A 19,722-nucleotide genomic window follows, 5' to 3' on the forward strand; every position below is an offset into this window, starting at 1 on the left:
ATACACAAGAGTTGCGTTTGTAGAGTGTGTTTGTCGCCATGTCGTCGAAACGCTGTTATTTTCATCCCGCAGTCCAATCACCGGGTCTGATTCCGACTCAAATTGATAGGGTAAAATTAAAGACATGTTTACAATAACACTGAGCGCGTGCATCTCCACGTTATGGTAAGAGGCGTGACCTTTCTGGGCAAGATGCGCTAAGCTGCTGTCGAATCACAACACAGGAACCGCTGGCACAATCAGAACTCGTTACGTATTTCTGAAGGAGGGACTTCATAGAACAAGGAAGTCATCAGCCCGTTTTTATGACAGTGGAAACAGCGGTATACAGATAAGTAAATTATGTGAAAAATACTGTGTTTTTTTACACGCGAAACATGAACACATGTTATATTGCACACTATAAACACAATCAAAGCTTCAAAAAACCACGAAAAACGGGACCTTTAACTTTTTATGCATATGTGTGGGTCAGCGTACAGCGCACCTGAATTTCGTCATCATAATTAGTATGTCGCGAACTGTATGCGCACCGCTGGATTTTTGTAACCACGCTTACTTTAGGTTGCACATGGGCATTTAATTTTTTTTGTGCAGTAATTGGTTTATCCACAAGGTGGCAAACGTACTCTGGGGGCATCAATTCACAAAGTAGTCAAATAAAAACTGCATAAACAGAACAGACCTGGAACACATGCAAGCTACAGTGACGATTGAGGCCTACACAGACAAGAGATTGTGTGAACAGGTTAGAAAGTACCACTCATTTGTACAACTCTAGCAAAGATGTTTACATGTGTTGTAACTTGTGGTGAGAGATTGCTCAAAACTGTGCATGCCTTGAACGCCTGTGTATGGGTCAAATGAAGTACACTTTGCAAGGCTGTGCATTCAACTGTGCGCATATGTGGAAAAAAGTAAGTATATCCAGGGCTTAAGACAACATCTGTATTGCGGTTGTTGTTGTTTTTGATATATGCCTTCCGACGCAACTTCATTGGCATAGAAACCAGATATTCTGGAAAACGAAAGAGCCACATGAATACAAATCGGATCTGAACAGGTGCTATAAACAATCTGTTTTAGATCAGATTCCAAACGAATAGACAAATAATTGGATTTGGACTGACAGTGTGAACGTAGCCTTGCTTACATAGAAAGTAGCTGTCAGGTACTAATATTTACTAATATTCACTTTTTAAGGCTAAATAAGGTACAAAGGTGTACATTTTTAGAAGGGTCCCTCCCCAGTGACAACTTTTGTACCTTTCTGAGAGTGTGGGGTGTTACCAGTATGGCCGCAGAGTGAACTGACTTGCCTCAAAGGTACTTTGATTACATTGTAAAACATTCATGGCCACTTTGGGAACTTCCTGGTGATGTTAGCTCTCTCTTTTTCTCTTTAATTGTTCCTCAAACATTGTTTGAAAAGTTTTCACTCAGTTATCGTAGTTCGGACATGATGGCACATGGTCTGGCTTTGCACATGTGTTTGAGCTTGTGTGGGAGTGTATTTGAAACAGTGCGTAGACTTGAGTGGGGTAATCTCTGATTTATAGTGAAGTAGGTCATGCCGAGCTTGACGCTGCCCGCCGTGTGCCATTCTGCTTGCTGAGACACACACACACAAACAATAACTGCAGGCATGCCTTTGAGCTTGTCTTTGGCTCTTTCAAAACACACATAAGCTTCATTTGGAAAACAGCAACACACTTCAAGATTCACACGTGCTGCTCTCACATGGACACCCTCAAACATCCATTATTCAAATACTTACACAGGACAGTGAACTCACAAAACACACTGCTCTGGTAAGTTTTCCTCTTTGTCTCAGTCTGCTGAATGAGGAAGGACCCCTACTTTAATTCCAAATGTTCAATTCTACAGTTAGTTCTGGAAATAACAAGCTTTCTACAAACAGAGATGTTTACAGATGTTTGATATGTGATAATATTAGCCATTGTGCAGTTTCATTTTCAGTCATCTATTGTGTTTGAACTTGCAGACAACTCAAAGACCATATCCAATTATTTGGTATCTGATTTTTTTTTTATGTTTGAACAAGGCTTCAGTTAATATCATGCAATATTTTGGCAAAATGATCATTGGAAAAGTTACATTTAGCCCTCTTTGATGATATATTCAAGAGACTGTGTCTGATCATCACAATGAGACTGATTTCACAGCTTAATTTGCCAGACTGACAGATTACATTTGAAAAAGCAGATTCTATTATGATAGTGAATGGAGTTCAGATTATGAATAATCATCACAAGGCAGTCAAAGCTTTAAAGGACATGGATTTGGTCAGAGGAAACTGGCCATAACGGCTGTCCACTGCATGCAGTTATCAAAGTCCCTTAAAGGTGGGATAAGTAGATTTTCAAAAACGCTGTTGGACATTGTTGACATTTGAAATCAACCCAAACAAACCTTCCCCTCTCTTCATTGCTCCACCTCCAAAACTCACCCTCCAATCCTAACAACCCTGCTTGAGTCTGTCTCAAACCCCGGCCCGATTCCTGTGACGCTAAACACCACATTCTCTAGCGGTCGTCAGCTGGCCGCTGTTACACACGCAATGCTAGAGTGGATGTCTGTTTATCACAGCTGACGTGCAACAAAAAGCTTCACGAAAAAAAAGCGCAGTTGATGAACGAATGACAAGGAAAGCAAGTGTAAATACAAAGTGTTTCGTTGTTAGTCGCCAACAGCACAGTAGCTCCAGACAATCAAAACCCAGCACCTGATAGCACACTTGAATAAACGTCTTTTTTTGTGAGGGTAGTGCTGCAAAAATAACACACAGCAATCTTAATGCAACATACCCCATTCAATGATACAGATTTAACTCTCAAAACAAATAACCAAATAAATATTATTCTCACTACAATGCAAAATACAGATCATTTGATAATAAACTTTCATTCACAGTGATATAGTGAATATCGTGGTATAATGACAATAATATAGGTGTACTGTTAGTAATAATAGCAGAGCTATTGTAATGCAGTTCTGCCAGGTGTAGTATAAATTTATAAGCACATTTTCATTTTGTCAGCAGTTTCTTTTCATATCACATCTTTTCACTCTCTTGCTTGTTACTGTTCTGGCTTTTATATGTTGTGTTGTACTCTGAGAACAGCTCTATCAGCTCTACTGACCTCAAATGTGTCATTCAGACATATGAGCCAAATGTTTTCTTATTATTCCTGCTATCTAGCAGAGTGTCCAAGTTGCTCTTTTCCATAAAATGAAAGTGAGTGATGGTTGTCCCCATCCATTCCCTTTCATTGTATGAAAAAAGGCTTCTTTCAAGAAAGTCATACAGGTTTGGAACGACATAAGGGCAAGTAAACAATGACAGAATTTGCTTCTTTTTTTGCTTCTGTTTCACACGACATAGAATAGCTGTGTAGATCACTCTGCCTGACCCTGAAGGGGCTTTAGTTTGGCTAAGCAGAGTAGACAGGAAGGCCTGCCGAGGCCTCAGGCTGGGAGCTCTAGTTTCATCTGACAGAGATGGAAAATAGCAGAGTAAACAGTCTGGATGCCTCCAGCTTGGTAGTCATACTTTACCTGTCCAATATATGCAGCAGTAATGTTGACAGTGATTGGGGCGACGTGAATGCATAAACCATCATGCCTTGATCTAAGGTCAACAATGAAATAAATAAATCAATGCAAATAGCCAGAGTCAAAGCCTGACCTTGAATCTGCTGACAAAAATGAAAAGTGTTAAATCCTTATGTTGTTTTTACTAAATAATGCATGTTATATTATGGTGAGCATATTTGTTTTGTCATATCTTAGCCACTGAATTGTGTGAGTTCACTCACTGTCTTTTTGCCAAAATTCAAAGGCAAAGTAATGCATATATTCTTTACAGAGAATCCAATCCCAGAATATTATAAAGGCAGTGTCTATTTACACTAAGTGCAAAATGCCACCCGAAGGCTATTTTCACTAACTTCTGTCCACCATTGCTTGGATAATTTACCCTTGGTACAAACAGCATATCATTTCTATTTACACTTTGTATGAATATCATCTATCACTATTTGCACTTAGTGTAAATATGATGCTATTTGTATCTGTTTACACACATGCACATGGTATCCATCACTATTTACACTCATTGTAAATAGCATACAGCTTCTTTTAAATATCCACTGCCTAAATATTATTAATTCAGTACAAAAGAGGTATTAAAAATGCTTTCATCTAATTTAATATGTTTCCCAATATTTGTGTGCAATGCATTTTTATGCTTAATAGAATCACACTTTGTTAACTTAGCAACATAATAATATCAAACTATTTAAAAATCAGTTGCGATGCTATGAGTTGCAACCTATGTAGAGTGATCTAAATTGGTCACTTTTTAGGTTCTATTTCTATTAGGTGCCTTCACATTAGCTAAATTTCTGCACTTTTTGGTCAGTGCAGCTAATTTGCGTGACCCCGATGCTTTGAACATGATGCAAAATCTGTGTGTGGAAATCTTTTGCCCTCATGAGTTACTTTTAAAAGTAATGCGTTATAAAATTGCATTACACCTCTAAAAAAGGTAACTAATGGTGTTACTCAGTTACTTTTTATGGAAAGTAATGTAACGTTACTGTCAAATCTGGGATGGGCTTGCTTGCTTGTTTGTTTTTTTAATAAAAAAAAGTTCTGTTGTTGGCAAATATAAAGGCCCTTTCTGAGGCTGAAGGTAATGCAAATTCATGCCTGTACATTAGAGGGCACAGCTCAAACAAACCTTTTAGCTAAATAAAGTTGTTATATAATTTTTTTTGTGCAAGATTAATGTTAAGTGGGAGATTAAGTAGTGATATATGTTTTGTTATGCTAATTTAGAAGAGTTTCTGTTAAAGGTGCCATAGAACGCTTTTTCACAAGATGTAATATAAGTCTAAGGTGTCCCCTGAATGTGTCTGTGAAGTTTCAGCTCAAAATACCTCATAGATTTTTTTTTAATTCATTTTTTTAGCTGCCTATTTTGGGGCATCATTAAATATGCGCCAGATTCAGCATGCTTCCCCTTAAAAAATGCTTGCGCTCCCCACCCCTGAGCTCACGACTCTATAATACATTGCATAAACAAAGTTCACACCGCTAATATAACTTAATATAACTATAATTTACATTTGATTCTGAATGAGTTTGATAGTAGCCTATGTGTGGCTAACGGGCTAAAGCTAACATTACACACTGTTGGAGAGATTTATAAGGAATGAAGTTGTGTTTATGCATTATACAGACTGCAAGTGTTTAAAAATGAAAATAACGACGGCTCTTGTCTCCGTGAATACAGTAATAAACGATGGTAATTTTAACCACATTTAACAGTACATTAGCAACATGCTAATGAAACATTTAGAAAGACAATTTACAAATATCACAAAAAATATCATGATATCATGGATCATGTCAGTTATTATTGCTCCATCTGCTATTTTTCGCTATTGTTCTTGCTTGCTTACCTGCATAAAGTCTGATGATTCAGCTGTGCACAGATCCAGACGTTAATACTGGCTTGTCTAATGCCTTGAACATGAGCTGGCATATGCAAAAGTTGGGGGCGTACATATTAATGATCCCGACTGTTGCGTCACAGTCAGTGTTATGTTGAGATTCGCCTGTTCTTCAGAGGTCTTTTAAACAAATGAGATTTATATAAGAAGGAGGAAACAATGGTGTTTGAGACTCACTGTATGTCATTTCCATGTCCTGAACTCTTGTTATTCAACTATGCCAAGGTAAATTGAATTTTCAATTCTATGGCACCTTTAATGTTGGTTTTTAGAGATTCACCATCATGGTGACAAGTGGCGTATGCGGCAGAGCAAGTATGTTAAATGCTTTATATTGCTGTGCTCATTCAGCAAATGCTGTACCATGCTATTGTTAATGCGTTAGCAAATTAGCAAGTTAGCATTTTCTGAATTAGCTTGTTATAGCTAGCTAAATTTAAACTAATAAAATGTTTACATTGAGTTTACATGATAATTTTAAGTTAAATATATGAATTAGTGTTCTCAAACATTTCAAGTTAAGAATAATTAAAATGTATGAGCACAAAATAAAAATCTGCCAGTTCTGCTTACTAAAACTTTGAATTTCTTAACTTAAACATTTTGAGGCAACTGATTGCCTCAATTCTTTTTTATGTTTGCCAATTTATTTGGGTTTACAGTGTTGAGGAATACTGAATCTGTGATGAGATGAGTAAATGCATGCTCACATTTAGTCTAGAACTACAATAACCATCATGGTAATAACCAACTATCATGCTTATTAGTATCATGTTTACACAGCGCCCACAACTTCTCTGATTCCTCTCAACATGGGGACAGGAGAGGTGTCAGTCAGAGACTGGTAAAACAAACTAACTTGCATTACTTATTTGAAAAAGTAACACGGATATTTTGTTGTAAATTTAAAAGTAATGAGTTACTTTACTAGTTATTTGAAAAAAAAAGTAATCTGATTACATAACTTGCATACATTACTTTGTAATGCGTTACCCCCAACACTGCTGATTGCATGGATTCCTATTGAAATGATTGACTTTCTACCTGTGAAAATTTGCTGAACAGCAGTAAACGTGACCTGCACCATTATAAGGCTGTAGACAGCAAAGTCAAATGACTGCAGTATAATGACTGTATTAGACAGTATATGACTGTACCAGGCCATTATTACATAATGTCTGTCTCATATAGCTGTAGGCAGGAGGAGGACAGTGTGCAAAGAATATGTTGCGATAATACTTTCAAAATACAGTCTACATAGTGGAATACGTAAATCCCCAGCAAACATTTTAGTTTTATATTTATATTTCATTTTGAATTTAATTCACTTTTTGATTGTATTTTTCCAGCATGATTGGATGGTTTAATGCTGTTTATCCCATCATGCCTCATTTCAAGTTTAAAAAGAGGTCAACAGTATGCATACAAGCAGGTTTTAATGTTTTAGCATAGTAAATTCTATAAGATTTCATCCACCACAGACTACATTGTTTTTAGGAGTATTTTCAGATATTTAGAATTTTGTATCGATTTCAAATGAGGGCACATTAGAATAAAACAAATTTCGCTGCTGTTCAATTAAACCAGAGCCACTGAACAATAGAGATCGACTGGGGCAGCGGCTGAGAGACAGTTCACATGGTCCACTGCTAAAGAGGAGTGCAGGACATAAAGGATTAAACCGCTTAAAGGAATTAAGAAACGGTCGGCCGTTTATCAATTATTCATGCAATAGAATCAAATTAAATGGCTTTTATAATGGGTAAGTACAGAGGGGGTCTCTTTAGAGAATAGATTGCACACTGCACAGATTACTCTGCTTTTGTATGAAGTACAATAAACTTTCGAAATCAGCTGGTTTGATTGCATTTTGAAAAGTAAAAATGACTTTTAAACTCTTTTATACATCAGTCCTGCTAAACCGATGCATGAAAGATTGATTCAAGTTATATCATTTTCCCTTTGGCATCATGTGTTTGTCATTAATTTGCTTTGCGTGTGCCTTGAGCATAATTTGTGGTCCTTCAACAAAGTGGAAATAAGATGCATCAGTACGCCCTGCTGAATACCCCTGTACTCATGTTGAAGGAAGACTTCTGCTGACTGCGTGTTTGTTTGAGTGTGAACTGAAGTGTCACTCTTGCTGTAGGTCTCAATCTGTCATAAGAAGGACCTTGGCTTTTTCTGAGGTCACCGCGAGGTTATTTATAGAAGGTCACCATTATGACACAAAGGGTCAGAATCACCTGGCAATCAATTAACGAGCTCATCATTAATTCATGGAGGGTGAGAGTCTTAATGTGTTCTCGATGTCTCTGATGTGTTTTTCAATCACTTAGCTGGAGCTCTGAGAGAATTATTCACACTGAGCTTGTCTATAGTGTCTGTGAGGAGGTATCACTGCAATCCCTGTGAGCCTCTGGGATTTTGCTGATATTTGTAGACTTTCAAAATAATAGAGGATTTGTAGAAGAATATTTTAGGTTTGCAATTTTAGCATATTTGTAATAGTAGCAAACTGTTGTTTACCTCACAAGTCTATTTTGGTGACCAGATTTTTTATTTTTTTTTTCGTATGCCACTGACTATATTTGTAACTCCACATTGCCATCCAATTACTACTTTATGTATGTATATATATATATATATGTATGTATAGCAAAAATGCAGTAAAGCTCCAAAGAACGGGAGTTGTTGGATAAGTACATATATAGCAGAAAATATTTACATAAAATATATACATAAAATGCTTCTGCGCTCTCATTCCCATTTCTGTCTCAAAGTAAAATGTTAAGTTAACAGAGAAAATTTGAAATAAACCTTATCTTTTCTAGTGAGCTATAGTCGCAATTACAAGAAATGATGCAAATTATGAGATGTGAAGTTGCAGTTATGAGAAACAAAGTCACTGTTTTGATATGAAATTGCAATTGTGAGATATAAATGCACAATTGTGAAAAAACAAAAAACAAAAAAAAAAATTTTGAGATATAAGATACAATTGTGGATATAAAGGACCAGTTGTGAAAAGTAGTTGCAAATGTGAGATATAAAAATGCAGTTTTGAGATATAAATGCTCAATTGTGAAAAATAGCCACAATTTTGAGATATACAGTAAAACCAAAAATTGTTCAGATATTAGATATAATTTGTATATGTTTTACTAGTGGGCGCAGGACAGTATACTTCATTTATGTAAGTGAGGATAGCAAAATAAAGTAAACTGTGACATATTATACCCAAAACTTCTTCATACAGTGGACTACCAGTAAAATTGATAAAAAAAATTTGGGGCCAAAAATTATTCACTTTGACCTAACCATGTTTTGCTTAAGTGTTATCTGACATAATTAAGATAATTTTTTTCTGGCACAGTTTAACTCTGAGATCTTGTCATATTTTATTACCATTTTTTTTGCTTTAGTGAATAAACTATTAATGAATGAAATGTTCAATTTGTCTGAATACATTTTGGTTTGACTGTAAATATACAATTGTGAGATATAAATGCACAATTGTGAAAAATAGCTACAATTTTGAGATATAATTGTGGATTTAAATGCCCAGTTGTGATAAATAAAGATGCAGGTTTGAGATATAAAGGCCTAGTTGTGAAAAATAGCCACAATTTTGAGATATAAAGATACAATTGTGAGATATAAAGATCCAGTTGTTAACAATATATGCAATTGTGCATATAAAGCCCAATTGTGAAAAGTAGTTGCATCTGTGAGATATAAAGATGTAGTTTTGGGATATGAAGGCCCAATTGTGATAAATAGCCACAATTTTGAGATATAAAGATACAATTGTGATATATAAATGTACAATTGTGAAAAACTGTCACAACTTTGAGATATAAAGATGCAGTTGTGAGATATAAAGGTGCAACTGTGAAAAAGTCTCAATTCTGAGATGTAAAGATACAATTGTGAAATATAAAGGTCTACTTGTGAAAAATAGTTGAAATTGTGAAATATAAAGATGCAGTTTTGAGATATAAAGGCGCAAAATGGGAAAAAATTGTCACAATTTTGAGATCTGAAGAAACATTTGTGAAATTTAAACATCTCAATTTGTAGAAATAAAGGTAAATATACTTTTTTATGAGATAAAGTCACATTTACAGGACAGTGTAATTGAAATTGTGAGATACAAGACCTTCGTTCATCTTCGGAACTTGAATTAAGATATTTTTGATAAAATCCAAAGACTCAGTGAGGCCTCTATTGACAGAAAGATAATTAACACTTTCAGATGCCCAGAAAGGTACTATTTAAAACAGTTCATGTGACTACAGTGGTTCAACCTTAATGTTATGAAGCAATGAGAATACTTTTTGTGCGCCAAAAAAGCAAATGGATGGGCGATAGTGATGGGCGATTTCAAAACACTTTGGTTTATTTTCTGTCATGTATACTGCACTATGCTTGATCTTTTCTTTCTCACATCTATTAGCTATCTATCCATCTCGTTACGTGTCTACTGGCATGGAATAAACCCGCTCAATACCATCCATACCGCGAGCGGCCTGTCACTTTGATTGTACATCTATTAAACACACAGCAGTATGTCTGTCTTCAGAATGATCTATACTAACGTCAATAGAGTCATTGTCTATATTACTGATTATTAAATGAACATGCAGTTGCGCAAATGTCGCATAACACGTGATAAAAAGCATAACACGTGAAATGTACAGACCTTTTCTATTATATAGCAGTCACAGCAGTATTTTTGCCCAGAATCCACTCATTGCATGTGCATTAGGCATTGCTTAATTTTGTACACACACATATGCTCCCACACACACCCTTGAGGCCAGCCTTAAATTAGACAGACGCTGCTTTTCCCTCTCCTCGCTCCGAGTGTCCTCTTGTCTAGCTGTGATTGACGTGTGGTGGGTGTGGCGGTTTGTAATTTGGTCTAATCATTCCAGTAGGCCTCTGGCTGTGTGAGCTGCGGGTGAATATATCAATATGCACACAAACAAACACACTGCAGAGTGCAGGACCTCAGTGTGAAGCGCTGGGACTAATGTTCATGTTGTGATGTACTGGGGGATTTCGCTTATCAGACTCTTAATTAGAGATGTTGAAGCAGAAAGGAGGTAGGATCTGTGTGTGTGTGGTAGGAGAGTGATAAAGAATTGGTGATTGATGTTGTGTCAGTGCGGAGCCGTTCAAAGCCTGCGGAGAGAGGGAGGGCTGTGTCAGATTTTCGAGGCTGGATCGCTGTAATTGGTCTGGGCTGTTCATAGCCCTGTTAACTTGTCAGTCAAGGGTGGTTGGAGAGGGGATAAGATGCCATCTTAATATGGAAGCGCACACACACACATTGAGCTGAAGGCTGTTGTGCGGGTCAGCGATCTGTCAATAATTCTGTAACTTATTTGGACTTGCTGTATTTAACGTGTGACTTCCTGTCCGATGTCACCTGCAGGTACGACCAGACAGCCACGAGACGGAGAGATCACGGGAGTTGACTATAACTTTGTGACCGTTGAAGAGTTCTTCTCGCTGGAGGAGTCGGGGGCGCTGTTGGAGAGCGGAAAGTTCAAAGGTCAGCCCACATTCATGAGTAATTTATGAAGAATATAAAGTGTTAAAGGGCAAATATATTATTTCATTATTTCAAATGTTCTTTTTAAGGTCATGTATTATATCTTTGGGGCTTTTTTGTCCGGTGTTGATGTATTGATTCACAGTTCTAAGAGCTCCATTTACACACATCAACATGCATCAACACAACTGTTGTGTTGGCAATACTTATCTATCCAACTGCTCAAAGTTCAAAGCAATAGCTCACCCCAAAATCATTATTCATCCTGTTTCTCACACAAAGTTAATATAGCTTTTGAAGACTGAAAATAGCACACAAGTTGTATGGACCCCTTTTATTATAATTTTTTATCCTTTTTTTTTATTTTTGTTGTTAATAGAAAAATTGTTGTTCAGGAATTTCTGATGTATAATGTCTTTTGTGTTCTATGCAAAAAAAGAAATCATGCCGATATCATATATAAAAACACTGGGCCAAAAGTCTGAAAATACTTTCATATATAATATAATATAATATAATATAATATAATATAATATAATATAATATAATATAATATAATATAATATAATATAATATAATATAATATAATATAATAATATTTAGTGCTGTCAATCAAGTTAAAAAATAACTAATTAATCACACTTTTTTTAATCATACCTAACAATAAAGTTTTTAATATATTTTCATATTGTAAGAATTTCACATTTAATCTCCCAATGAATGTAGAAACAACATAAAGACAGTATATTTTAATATTTGATCTAACAGGTAGAAAAAAAATATCCAGAATCAAAGCATGTAGCAAACACTTTAAAGTGTTCACTGCATAATTTAGATTAAAACATAGATTATTTTTTATAAATTTTTATTAAAGCTACTAGTGATTTTCTTTTGTTCTTTTATGACTTGGATCTGCATCAGCTTCAACTCTTTGTGTTAATTTAAGACTTTATTTAACTAATTTAATACTGTGCTTACGAGAATACTTGATAAAGCTGGCATTTTGGCATGATTTTGTGTGTTTCTGTCCATTCAAGCACGAAAGATGTTAAAGTAGCAGAATTCCACAACGGTAAATGCTACCAACATCATATTCATGTCATTTGAGGCTTTATTAACGTCCTTACCTACCCCTACCCTAAACCTACCCTTAAAACAATGCAAATATAGTGTTGATAGCACAACAGTTTAATAGGTAACATTATTCGTCAGAACACCGACGCACTGTCTGAAGCTGCTTTCTGTGCGCATGAGTGCAGCAGTACCACACTCTCTTTTGTCTTGACATGCTTGAATGGTTTAATGATCATATAATGTAAATCTAGCTAAAGGATGACAGAAAAAAACCAAACAACGGATGCTGTGTTAATTGCGTTAAATAGTTTTTAACATGTTAAACTGAAAAAATAATCACATTCGTTAACGCATTGATTTTGACATCACTAATTATATTATATTATATTATATTATATTATATTATATTATATTATATTATATTATATTATATTATATTCATGATAAATTTTGAATGAATTTCAGAATTTTCAAAATTAGTCCTATTTTGGATATCATCCTTATTGTAATGGTATTTTAATATTTTTATATTTTCCAATATGTCTGGAGAAGCAAAACTGGTAACACTTTAGTATAGAGATCATATATAAACTATTAACTATGACTTTTCCCTCAATAAACTCCTAATTTACTGCTTATTAATAGTTAGTAATGTAGTTGTTAAGTTTAGGTATTGGGTAGGATTAAGAATGTAGAATAAGGTCTTGCAGAATAAGGCTTTAATGCTTAATAAGTACTAATAAATAGCCAATATTTATGCATGCTAATAAGCAACTAGTTTAAACTAGTTACCATAAAACTTGATTTAGGTCTTACAAAAACTCATAGAAAACTCATATCTAAAATTCAGTGATATCTCTCATGAGGAAGTAAAACTGATAATAAAAGCAAGTTTAATTTCCCTTCAGTTTATCTCAGTCTGTCTTTATATTTGAACACAGTATTATTTTTTTATTGTAAATTGCAGAAATGCTCACAGGTTTCTACTTTGAGCCACATAATGTCAGTTTATACCATAGATAAAAGCTCATTGTCCATTACACAGATAATATCCTCTCCAAAATAGGCATTTCATGGCAAATGTATCGCAATTCAATGTTCAGTGTGGAGTCCGAAGCTCATTCCTCTTTCAGCATCATTACTGTGGGCTCTGTGACACATGTGCCTTTAGCATGTGAGTTATGGCTCTCAGGGGGAGGATCGCCTACCTCGCCTGATTAAACGAATAAAATGAATTAGCATAAAAAATGCAGCTGGATTTACAAAATGCCATAAATGCCATTTTCACCTTGCCGACGCGGCAAGGTATGATTTACTTACCACTGCAAAGGCAAGTTACTTAATCAATAACAGATGGAGATCAGGACGGGTTCACAATCTGTTGAACCGTCTGAAGATATGTCACTCCTCTTGTATAGTATTCCATCCTTGAGGTGGTTTTTATGCTTTTAGTGAATATACTATGACAATATAATGGATTATCATGTGTTATTAAGGTGACCTTGCAAGATTTTGTTGCTCCTATTAGCTATTTGTATTGAAATAAAGCTATTGATTCACTCTGAAAGAAATAATACCACATATCCATGGATTTAACCACTAGCCATAAATCTCTAGTATGTAAATCCTTTAATTATGTTTCACGAGTTCACACTTACAAAAATTTCAGATAGAGTATGGCGTGCTCTCTGAGGAGAGGGCTCCGAGCTTGGAATTTGGCCCGAACCCTGAGTACTCACCCCGTATTCCTGACAGGGATAGGAACTAGCCAATAGTGAGGAATCGGGGTGGCGGAGGGATGCCAAAAACTGTCTACGAGTCGGCTATATATATACAGACCACCTCTCATGCTGATTGGGTAGATCATTTGAATGTGTTCCTCCCGAACTTTGTTAATAAAACATCATTAAATACACATTGTAAAAGAGAGAGAGAGAGAGAGAGAGAGAGAGAAAAGAGAGAGAGAGATCAAATGTGACATATAAACAAATTGTTCAGGGTGGTTCAGAGGATATTACTACCAACACTGGTAGACCCTAAAATAAGAAACTAAATAAACACTTCATGAATAAAATAACTTCTAAGCAGTGTAATAACTGTCCTTGGAAGACCTGAGTGACAAGCTTGTTATATTTCCTGGATTAGGGAATTACTACGGAACCCCTCGTCCGGTTCACATCGGTCCAGAAAGCCCGCCCATCACCTATCAGGAGCACCGCAACCTGCTGAGAAACTTCCGTACCCGTAGCAAGTCCCTCAGCAACCTGGAGAAGGCCGGCGAAGAAGGCGACAACAGTGAAGGAGGACTCAGGTCTATCAGGTAGGAAGAATGCATACATATCCATAGACATGTATTACATAGATGCCACATTCAACCACTCCAGACAAGTCGACATGTCTGCCGTCTTGGGATGGTTGACATGACACTGTTCATAACTTACACTAACAAATCAATGAATTTTCATACTTAAGAATGGAACTCCAATCCTCTATTCTGACAATATGTGCTATATAAACACAAAATAATCAATTTCTTTGATCATTTTGGTTTAAAAAAAACTACATTTTGATAGGCAATGCCATTTTAAAAAACTACTCAAGATCAAGCTAATACATACAAGCCCAAAAAATGCCTGACTGTGGCTGTTATTGTTGTCATATACAAATTCCCAGTTTTTCTTTTGTCTTCCATGCTCAAAGTGACAGCAGAGTAGTTACCAGGCAAAATAGTACCAGCCAGCTTTTTCAGCCTTTGTTATCTTTCTTCTGATGTCATCTCTAACATATTCTCTTTCTTCTTGAGAAGCCTACAAACCTGTGTGCCTTTTGTTATTTCTGGTTTTCTTGTCCTTTATTATTATTCCACCTTTCTCTGACATTTGGATCTGAGGGGAATGTGTGGGCACAAAACAAAATATATCACAGAGGCTTGTCACATCATTACACAGCATTATCCTGTGTTATTAAACCCACAGATTTCATATTTGATTTTTTTTTTCTGGTTCAAAGGCATGATTGAGGTACATATTATTTGTATACAATTGGGATTTTTTAAGATGGACAAAATAAAATCAATGTTGCTTTTAGAGCAAACAAAAGGTCATTATGGTATCAATCTCTGTTCTCCCAGAAATCCCTAAAGAAATAGCCTTAGCACTGATTCGTTTGCAACAAAATGAGATTACCAACATTCCTTTATCTAACTGCTCTTTCACATCATGGAGACTGGTCCTTGAACAGCTCAGATCCTAGTCATAGACCATCTGGGCTTACTGCAGTCTGCCCACCAGCCACACATTTGACAGGATACTATTCTGACCTACATACTTCACAGGGCATGGCTGCACTCACCTTGATAAAGATGGCACCTCTGCCAGGATTATGTTTTCAGGTTATGTTTTATTTTATGACTTTTACAGTATCTTAAAGATTACCACGTACTGGCTTGACTTGATGATTCAGATTCAAAATCACATTTAATAAACACAAGTAACAATAACGAGAAACACCATCACAAAACATTAACACAAGACAATGAACAGAGGATGACTAAGGGTTTAAATACACTAGATGACAAGGGACTAATGGTAGACAGGTACAGGTGATTAGCTGACATTGTTACAAACAAGGGTATCTACAGAAACTAACCAAAGCCACTGGAAGGCAAGCCTGCAACCTTTAGCCAAAAAAGTGTAATGGCTAATGCTAATGCTCCGGTGGTACACAGGGAAGGAATTTTGAACTGTGGGCACTGATGTCACTGCCATTATACAATAGGCTGAGAGGTGCTGCACGTGAGTTAGCCGTTATGCTTTCTCCAATGGTAAGAGATATAGACCCTCTCATCTCCCTATAATATACAATCTCTGAACTAACAGCAATGGAAACACAGGAAACAGGAACTGAACATAGGCACAAAAAGAGAAAAGAATATAAAATAAGAGTCCATGAAAACAGAGACAAGGTACCAAAAGTACCATGTCTATTATGGGTATAGCTACAGTAACATTTTAAGATAGTCAGCTTGAGATCCTTTCCATTTACATCTTTTATAAAAGTTATAAGGCCCTATTTTAACGATCTAAGCGTATGGTCTGAAACACATGACGCAGGTGCATCCAAATCCACTTTTGCTAGTTGCGCTTGCACAATGGCAGATTCTCTATTTACATGTCTGAATATTGACACCCTCACAACCTGTTTAAATACATGTGTATAGAGGGTATGCATCGACGTCACTTTCCCGCCGAAAGCGCGCTCCCTCAGCTGGACTGAGTGACAAAAGAACCTGCTGCATGACTGGATTTAACAGGGGAAACTGCGAAAACGCGAGTAAAACTAACAAATTACACTAAAGGTTGGAATTGAATGTGTTCCTTACAACTTGTCAAATAAACCTAATCCATGGATATTGACATGCAGCCTGGAGTCGTGTTTCCTGACATATGTGCCTGATTTCGACGGCGGGGAGACACATAAAGCAAATCTGCCTGTGAATATTTTATATAACTACAATATCGGTAGGTTTAAATCCGCGTAATCACTTATATCAATGTTATATCGTCATATTGTCCAGCCCTAAAACATATATAGTTTTATAGTATAGTTATTGTCAGTGTTGTTTATTGAAAAACACACAATTATGCAGAATATAAGATGAAAAATAATTAATTGATGAGTTGTCAAACTAATATATAACAATACATACGGTATGATTTTACCTCAAAATCCAACAATTTGACACAAAATGATAACTAAAACATGTTTCTCTGCCTGGAGTCGAGCTGTTTCTGTGAATTGCAGTGATCCATTTGCTTTTTTCCCTGTTGCTTTCTGCAGTTTTTAAATATATACCTCAGGGTTTGTGTCAAAGCTATTTGTACAGTCAATCACAAAGCTCTTTCCCGTTTTGGATGTGTTCTGTGTGTTTTTCGCAACATTCACGCTGAAAACCAATGCTGCCGCTCAAGGGGCTCGCACACCGGACGCGAAGCTCAGCGCCGCGACACGTCTTTCAAATTCGAACACATTGTTTTATATTTTTTTCTGAGTCGTAGCTGGGAGCCGCCGACAGGCGCCGAATGTCGCCGCCGGTGTGCGTACACTCATAACAATGCATTCGAATTTTAAAGACGTGGCGAGGCGCTGAGCTTTGCGTTCGGTGTGCGAGCCCCTTCAGTCTTTTGCCACTCAGTGGCCGTGACCGCAGTCGTAACGGTCGACAGTGACGTCACGTGCATACCCTCTATTGCCATGATTGGTTAAATAATTAGCCAGTTTCATTCGTCATTACTGCAAATAGGTAATTCTGATACATACAATGACAATCCATTATGACATGTAGGCATTTTTATCTTTATGACACAATAATAACTTTTACATTGTAATCCTTTTACTTTTAATATTTGGCATGTTTGTGTGCTGCTGCACGTCCCTGTTTGTATAAGAAACAGAGTGTACGCACATTGTGCTCCCGCCTATTGGCTGCATATTACTAATGCGCCCTTTGATATTTTTTATTTTTATCTGTAAATAACACACAATTAAGTGTCTCAAAACATTACAGTTTTAGTTGACACTTAGTACAAGTATATATGAAGAGTTTGGTTCCAAAACGCGATAAACGGCATTTTCAAAAAAGTTGAGTTTCCGCCAAAATCAGTATTGTATCTGGTCGGTATTGAAAAGTCATTCATTAATTTTGCGCAAAAAAATGCGATATCCGTCGTGTTATTCTGTCATGTTTTCTCCCTTTCTTTCCAAAACGCGACAAACGCCAGTCTCCTTTTTCTGCAGAACGCGATATATCCGCTCAACCAATCACAGCGCACCATTCCACCCACTGTAAACATTGAAAGCTTTTAAAAAGGGCATTTTTAATACCAATGTACTCGGCAAATGTGTTTATTTAACCTGTGCGGTGGCGGCCAGATACTCTTTAATCGTAATAACAAATAATTTATAACATGAACAAGATGATGACCCGTTGAATTCATATTGGGAGCGACAGCTGCTATTTTTAGTAAAATGCCTGTATATAAGATAAATATTGGCAAAGTTTAGACTCCATCATATATGTGAATCAACTTACTTTGTGTATTTTCAAATTTTTGAAAAATAACTTATATTGATGGATTAATTGCATTTTGAAAAAAAATTGTCATGGATTTATTGCATTTTGGGAAAAAAAATTATACGTTTTTATAATAAACTTTATAAAATCAAAATGTAGATTTGAATTTTTGTTTTTATAACCAAAAGATGCTATGTGAAAGTTTGAAACAGAAAATAGTGGTTTTCATCTTGCCACATTCTTGGTAAAGAAAACACCTTTTTACTTAAATAGTTATTTGCATTTTGGAACCAAACTCTTCATATTCTTTTAAAGGTGCCCTAGAATCAAAAATTAAATTTACCTTGGCATAGTTGAATAACAAGAGTTCAGTACATGGAAATGACATACAGTGAGTCTCAAACACCATTGTTTCCTCCTTCTTATATAAATCTCATTTGTTTAAAAGACCTCCGAAAAATAGGCGAATCTCAACATAACACCGACTGTTACGTAACAGTCGGGATCGTTAATATGTACGCCCCCAATATTTGCATATGCATATACATTAGACAAGGGCAGCCAGTATTAACGTCTGGATCTGTGCACAGCTGAATCAACAGACTAGGTAAGCAAGCAAGGACAATAGCGAAAAATGGCAGATGGAGCAATAATAACTGGCATGATCCATGATTACATGATATTTTTAGTGATATTTGTGAATTGTCTTTCTAAATGTTTCGTTAGCATGTTGCTAATGTACTGTTAAATGTGGTTAAAGTTACCAACGTTTCTTACTGTATTAACGGAGACAAGAGAGCCGTCGCTATTTTCATTTTTAAACACTTGCAGTCTGTATAATTCATAAACACAACTTCATTCTTTATAAATCTCTCCAACAGTGTAGCATTAGCCCGTTAGCCACGGAGCATATAGCCTCAAACTCATTCAGAATCAAATGTAAACATCCAAATAAATACTATACTCACATTATCCAACGCATGCATGCAGTATGCATGACAAACATCTTGTAAAGATCCATTTGAGGGTTATATTAGGGTTATAGGGTTAAAAAAATTAGTTAATTTTTTTTTTTTTTAAATCTATGGGGTATTTTGAGCTGAAACTTCACAGACACATTCAGGGGACACCTTAGACTTATATTACATCTTGTAAAAACTGGTTCTAGGGCACCTTTAAAGTGTATTAAGTGCTAAAGATATGCTAAAGTGCACTTATTTTTTACAAGGCATGAAGCGTACTGCAAGTGTTTAAGAACTCCAAAACCAACCATTTAGCATCATTTCAGTCTGAATGTAAAGGTTTGTGTGCCACATTTCAGCGCTGAATGTTTCGTGATATATAGGTTAGTCTCAATGCAATGCTGCTTATGCAAAGAGTCTTGGTGCAATTGAATACTGAATATACCATAACATATGAATAGTATAAAAATGGGGGGAAAATCATGGCCATATCCATCATTATTACTAAAA

The 19,722-nt window shown here is 36.0% G+C and overlaps 1 protein-coding gene across 1 annotated transcript in view; it reads left to right on the plus strand.

Moving 5' to 3' along the window:
• The window catches only part of LOC125280209 (membrane-associated guanylate kinase, WW and PDZ domain-containing protein 1), a 113,892-nt gene that overhangs the window by 46,076 nt on the left and 48,094 nt on the right, over window positions 1-19,722 (plus strand). Inside the window, 3 exon segments of the mRNA XM_048210572.1 lie at window positions 10,984-11,103; window positions 14,323-14,477; window positions 14,479-14,497. Coding sequence (XP_048066529.1) covers window positions 10,984-11,103; window positions 14,323-14,477; window positions 14,479-14,497 — 294 coding nt within the window.

Source organism: Megalobrama amblycephala, linkage group LG12 (genome assembly GCF_018812025.1).
Source record: "Megalobrama amblycephala isolate DHTTF-2021 linkage group LG12, ASM1881202v1, whole genome shotgun sequence".
NCBI lineage: Eukaryota > Metazoa > Chordata > Actinopteri > Cypriniformes > Xenocyprididae > Megalobrama > Megalobrama amblycephala.